The sequence below is a fragment of the Ruditapes philippinarum genome, unplaced genomic scaffold (assembly GCF_026571515.1).
Source record: "Ruditapes philippinarum isolate M1 unplaced genomic scaffold, ASM2657151v2 ctg12394_1_1_1_1, whole genome shotgun sequence".
NCBI lineage: Eukaryota > Metazoa > Mollusca > Bivalvia > Venerida > Veneridae > Ruditapes > Ruditapes philippinarum.
The window spans coordinates 20,708-26,914 of record NW_026867365.1 but is presented as its reverse complement, the minus strand read 5'-3'; the positions used below and the strand labels follow the sequence as shown (position 1 = coordinate 26,914).

Here is a 6,207-nt window from a genome sequence, read left to right as displayed (position 1 = left end):
CCTGCCATTTGTTTTGATAGTTTCTATAAGACACCCATCTCTATACATCCCTGAAGCCCGCCCTATCCTAAAAGAATGAGACCTTATCTTGCTGTTATCCAGACCAATGAATTTAACAGCCTTTTTGAGAACAGCATTGAACTGGTAAGAAGTCAGAGGAGACCCATCAAAATGGCAAAAAAGGTGGTCAGTATTATTTTGGCATTGACGATAGTTAAGATAAGAGTGAATATTATCATTACAAAACTTGTTTTTTCCCTCAATTTCGATATCGAGAAATGTGCCACGACCTCTTTGATCAGTTTTCGAATGTTTCATGTATAAACGTATTTTTTCTGAACCTATAGTAATGTCATGTATTGACAGGAAATGATTTGAAGTCCTCTTGTTGCGTGAAGTGAATTCACTCACTCTAAGGAGTGCAATATATGCGAGTGAAAATGCAGCTGAAAATAGCATGTACTCGTACTGAGAGCGACAGACACTTTGTAACGCTGAAATTAACTTTTTTAATATGTCATCTGTTACAGGCTGACGTGTATCATTAGACCCTCTTGTTCGTCTTAAACTTTCAAGCATACGTTTCACCTTAAACTTTTTTGTGTTATCAACCATATCGTGAAGCTTAGTGACATAACTTATAGCAGATATGTAGCTATTTATTGTCTTATAGGCGTACTGTTGCAAGGACATGAAAGCTATATATTCTGTTATCTGATGCACTGTTGGAGGCCATTGCAGTGATACGCCTATCATACTACAAAAGTTTGAGAATGAAGATATTGCAGTGTTATATTGTTTATGAGTATTTTCTGCCAATGATACATAAATAAGTCTATCTATTTCTGGCTGAAGAGACGTAGAAAGGCCTTTGGTATACTGCATGGCTGTTTTGCTGCATTTTCTGGTAATTCCTGATACAGCCTTGCCCACTGAAAGCGACTTATAGAATCAGCGATTGTGTTTAACTTTGTGCTAACATGTTTACCTTTGAACTGAATATTATTTTGTAGTATGGAAAGCATTAAAGGTCTAATCAGATTCATAACTCGCTTGTTTTTTGACGATTTTTTATTCAAAATATGAACTAAAGACTCATTATCAGACCGAAACATAACCTTTTTGTTTTTCATTTCATTGCCCCATAACTCGAGAGCTAGAACAATAGGCACGAGTTCAAGATATGTAATCAGGGTTCCCACTCTTAGATATTTTGAAAATTTAAGGACTTTTCCAGGACTTATCAAGGACCTTTTTTGATTTTTTAAGGACTTTTTAGAAGATAAAATTTCAAGCTATTTGATTTTTTTTGTCCTTTGAATATGTTCATGGTAATGTTTAGCAACACCAATATAATACATATAGTTCATGACATAAATCTAACTCTATCTAAGAAATACATTCAGTGTCTATAAATAATGAAATGTACTTTGTGACAGAAACTGTTTTTGCAGGTTGTGTGCCATTTTCATGTAATTTTGCTGTTTTTAATGTTTCAAGGGATCACTTTTTGACCAGATATTCATAGTACTTATTAAATAAGTTACCACACATTTGACCTCAGTCCACTTAAAGGCTTCAAAGAATGGCAAAAGCATGTCACACTGAAGGGTAAAATTATGAAAACTGCCTGCAGGTGATTCGACATTCAAAATTTCACAACTTTCATGTTTAAATGTTGTATTCTGCTTAAGTCAGTGCTACGGGAGGGGGGCGGTGTTCAAAAATGTATATTTGGGTATGTTTGATTACATCTTAGTGAAATTGTATATTGTATTCATGATTAAAACACAATTTTATTAGTACAACACATTATTTTTAGTATATATTTGCTATACTTAGGTATTTCGTGCTACCCGTGTGGCCAATTGGCTGTGCTCTGCCTTTACAATAGTTCATGTATGTAATCAGGGCTTCCACAAAATTCCAAAATTTGGAAGTCAGACACTGCAAAATCTCTGATATTGGAAGTCACATTATATAGGTAAAGAAGGAAAAGTAGAACTTAAAGAAGTCACAAACCAAAATCAGGGAGTAAATGACTCCCAAACTTCCATTAATGGACGCCCTGTATGTAATACTATTGTTAATTTTATATTGATATACCTTTGGCTTTTATCATGGTTGTGAGCAAATAGGATAAAAAACATTGGCCAAGGAAACAACCATACCTGTGAGCTTTCATCTTTTTCATGTGCTTTGAGCACAGGCCAATCAAGCAAACTTGAGGTCTCTATTTGTGACTGTCTTATAAGATTTTCCAAACAAAACCGCAATAGTAACCAGAAAATAAATGTTAAATCTCATAAATATCAAAATTGGCCTCTTAAAACACTTGTAAATCGAAAAATCATCAACATTCAAGATGCGGAAATCAATATACTGTGCTAAAACCGCCATTTTGGTTGTTTGATTTACCTCCCCTTTTCCAGACTAATTCCCGTACCTTCCCGGACTTTTTTCTGTATCAACACTAATTCCCGGACTTTTCAAGGCCGGGAGCTAGTGTTTTCAAATTCACGGACATTTCCCGTTTTCCCGGACAGCGTGGGAACCCTGTACAGTAATGTCCCTAAAAATAAACTCCTCCCAGTGGGCTGGCCACTTAAAGGCACACCACTGACCTTTAAAGTAGCAGCCACAACCCAATTTTTTGTTGCCGGAGGCGTCAGTGTAGAGTTCAATAAATGTATTCTCTGACCAATTCTTCTCATTAAACATGGCGAGTCCGTTAAATTCAGAAAGGAATGTGAGCCAGGTCATGGCGTCATCGCGCATGTCCCTGTTTACACGTATAAAATGAAAAGATTTTTTAACCTTAGACATAGAATCATAAAATCTTCGCAAGAAAGCTCTACCAGTAGGAATAGCCTTTGTGATAAAGTTAAGTAAACCTACTATAGACTGAAGTTCCTTCAAAGTTATTTTTTTTTGAAGATATAAGCCGCAAAAGTTCGTCTTTAGCTTTATTTATTTTTTCTGAGGGTACGTGAATAGTTTGATTCTCCGCATTTATTTCAAGCCCCAAGTAAGTAATAGTTTTTTAAAGGACCTATCAACTTATCTGGACACAGAGGTACGCCAAGATCTGAACAAACGTGTTTGAATACATTAAAGAGTTCCAGACATGATTCAAAACTATCGTCTGCCATAAAAAAAAATCATCTAAGAGATGAGTCAAATTATTTTTACCAGATTCTTTTTTAACAAGCCATTCTAAAAAAGAAGCAAATTTTTCGAAAATGAAACAGGCACAGGCGGAACCCTGAGGTAACATTTTTTGCACCCAGTAACCCAGATCTGATTTAATACCAAGTAAGTCAAAGTCACCTGGCCAGACCGGACACAAGTTAAAAGCTGATTTTATATCAGCTTTGCAACAGACTGCATTTTTTCCTATACGTTGAACAATTGATACTGCTTCGTCGAATTGTGCATACTTGACATGCCGATAATCTGGTTCGATAAATTCATTTACGCTGTTATTTGGCGGAAATGACAAATTTGTGATAAGTCTCCAGTCACCAGAGCGTTTTGGAACGAGCCCAACAGCATTAATTCGCAAATTTGAAATAGGTGGTTGCTTGAATGGTCCGACAATCCAGCCAAATGTTTTGTCCTCATATAATTTTTTATTTAAGACTCCTGGATTTTGTTTAGCTGACGCGAGATTATCCGAGAAAACTGGTGCTCTTGGACCAGTATAATTTAATTTAAACCCATGTTTAAATCCAGATAATATAAAAGAAGCATCGTTTATATTGTAACCTGTCAATTGTTTTTTAAGGGTAATTATATTAATTGGTGTTAAACCTAGGCCCCATAAATCTTCTGTTTGAGGAGAACAAACTTGGTACTGGAACTGTGGGAACTGTGGGGGAGTTGCCGAGACTGAAACGATTAGGCCTAGTATTTAATCTCGAAGCATCTTGTGAATACGTAGGGCCCTGTCGTATCTGCTTACTATTAATTCTGCACTGTAATGCTGGGTGATTACCAGAGCATTTTATACACTTATGTGCAAAAGAACAATTTCTGTTGACACAAAAGCCCTTATTATTTAAAGGAAAACACTTTTTCGAGAAAGGGGGGGGGGACCGACTGAATTGGTTGCATGGACAACATCCAGAGTTCTGGATCGATTGTCTCCCATCTTAAAGATTCGTTGACAGATTTTTTCAGCCTAAAGCTAGAGTCGTAGGCGGCCCAACCAATATGCCTGGTTGCTGCCTGTCGTATGTTTGCCATGTATTGTAGCAAATTGCCAATTTCATCAGGATGCTTTAGTATATATATAGCAATAAAGATATGAAAAGCATCTGTCCAAGATTCAATGTTTTCAAGACTTTTGGGCGATTGTTCATTGGGACATAGGATCAGCTCACCATTTTCAAATTGTATTTTTTGTTTTCCTGCAGAATCTGGTTTAACTTTAGGAAGCAGATGCTGTAATTCTATATAATTATTGCACCATATTTTCTCTTTGATAGATTGAGAAACATGGGCGGACAAAATAATGTTAGATTGAAAATTTACTTCACCTGAAGTTGGGGAAGAGTCATCAATTTGAACAACTTCTTGCCTTGGGTTCGGATTCGAGCCAGGTGTCCTCTGTGCTTGTCGTCTTTTCTCATTTACAGCACTGGCCAGTCTCACAGTTTCGTCCGCACGTCGTTTGGGCATTTTGATCAAGAAAAACAACAAATTGTCTTATTATAAACAGCCTATAATATTGCCAGTATATAGATTTTAATGATCAATTCTTATGTTTATACTATATTGATAATAAGGAATAGTATAAATGTATAGCCTTTTCGGATAAACCAGGCCACGTGGTTATTTTCCCATTTCGTTTATTTAAAATTAAATCAAAGCGAGATTTATAAAGGTTTATATAAGAAGAGCACTTCAATAGTTAACGTTTCTTATGTTTATACTATTGATAATTTGGAAAAGTTATAACTGTATTGTCCCTTTCGGATAATAGGGCCACGTGGTTATTTTCTATTTTTTCATTTAAAATTCAATCAAAAAACGAGATTTATAAAGATTGACATATAAAGAGCACTTAAATAGTTAACGTTTAAAATAATAATTTAAACTTTACAATTAACATCCAAAAATTAAAACCTAATTTAAGATTTTTACAAAATATTAAAATATGATCAGCAGCTACCTTTCTCATAGAGTTCCAGAACGAAAAGGAAGCAGCGGGCTCGCGCAGCTCCTTATATATAGTGTTCTAAATATAGCTCCAAGACTGGGCATGCGTATTGATACGCAGTTCTACTGATCGATAAATTAAGAAATGTGTCATTCATGTAAAATAAAAGAGTTTAATCTTGAATGATTAAACTTTGATATTATATTTAGAAACGATAATCAGATAAAATACAGTATATATATATCATGAAAGTTCGTTTTAAGTTCCTTTTCATTTACGTGTTGACGATCGAGTAACAAGAAAGGTTTGTACATAAATTGTACTTTCATTCTCACAGTTTAAAATTGAAGGATATAATCACAGAATCAACAAAAACATATTTTTATATATATTTATAGATACATTATATTACGCTTAAAGAAAGATTTTTTTCTACTTTGTCTTTGTCAAAGTTTTTACGAGTATATCAATTTATTATATACTTTTAAATGAAATAATGAGAAATGTTGATGAAAGAAAATGCGTATTTTCAGTTTCCGTATTGTAATTGTAAAACTGTACTTTCCACAACGGTTAAACATCTTTTCTGTATTTTCACTGGTGTCTTGACGGACTACTTTCTTCATTTAAAGGGGTAGTCTTTCGAATTTTAATGTTCTATAAGCACAGGATTTATTTTCAATTTCTAGTATGAGAATGAATATCGCCACTCACGAAATAATTATTTTCATACCACTCGATGAAATTAAAATGAATTATAAAAAAGCTTGAATATCTTCTATTTATTATATATATAAATGAAATATTGATGAATATTGATTAAATAAAATGCATATTTTCATTTTCCGTATTTCGCAGTGAAACATAATTTTAGTACAAAACATATAGTGTTAATTTAGTTCTCTGATGTTACACTCTAAGTGCTTAATTTAATTTCGGATTTAAGATAAATAGAATATTCCAACAATAAATTTATTAAATCACGCATAATATAATTTTATACAACTCGTTCAATAAATTTAATAATTAATCTGAATTCTTTT

The 6,207-nt window shown here is 33.9% G+C and overlaps 1 protein-coding gene across 1 annotated transcript; it reads right to left on the bottom strand.

Moving 5' to 3' along the window:
- Positions 1 to 2,517: 2,517 nt before the first annotated feature.
- On the bottom strand, positions 2,518 to 5,363 carry LOC132735820 (uncharacterized). The gene is made up of 3 exons (XM_060722825.1): positions 4,103 to 5,363; positions 3,441 to 3,692; positions 2,518 to 2,782 (listed from the first exon to the last, which is right to left on the bottom strand). The coding sequence occupies exons 1-3, from the start codon at positions 4,681 to 4,683 to the stop codon at positions 2,518 to 2,520; spliced, it is 1,098 nt and encodes a 365-aa protein (XP_060578808.1). The 5' UTR covers positions 4,684 to 5,363.
- Between the last annotated feature and the right edge of the window lie 844 nt (positions 5,364 to 6,207).

What these genes read in the sequence shown, in the direction of transcription:
- LOC132735820 (XM_060722825.1), bottom strand. Translation starts at nt 4,683, where the DNA reads ATGCCCAAACGACGTGCGGACGAAACTGTGAGACTGGCCAGTGCTGTA. An exon ending in TTGTCCATGCAACCAATTCA is followed by an intron (nt 3,693 to 4,102) that starts GTCGGTCCCCCC and finishes TACTGGTCCAAG; the next exon opens with AGCACCAGTTTTCTCGGATA. An exon ending in CCAGATTATCGGCATGTCAA is followed by an intron (nt 2,783 to 3,440) that starts GTATGCACAATT and finishes ACGTGTAAACAG; the next exon opens with GGACATGCGCGATGACGCCA.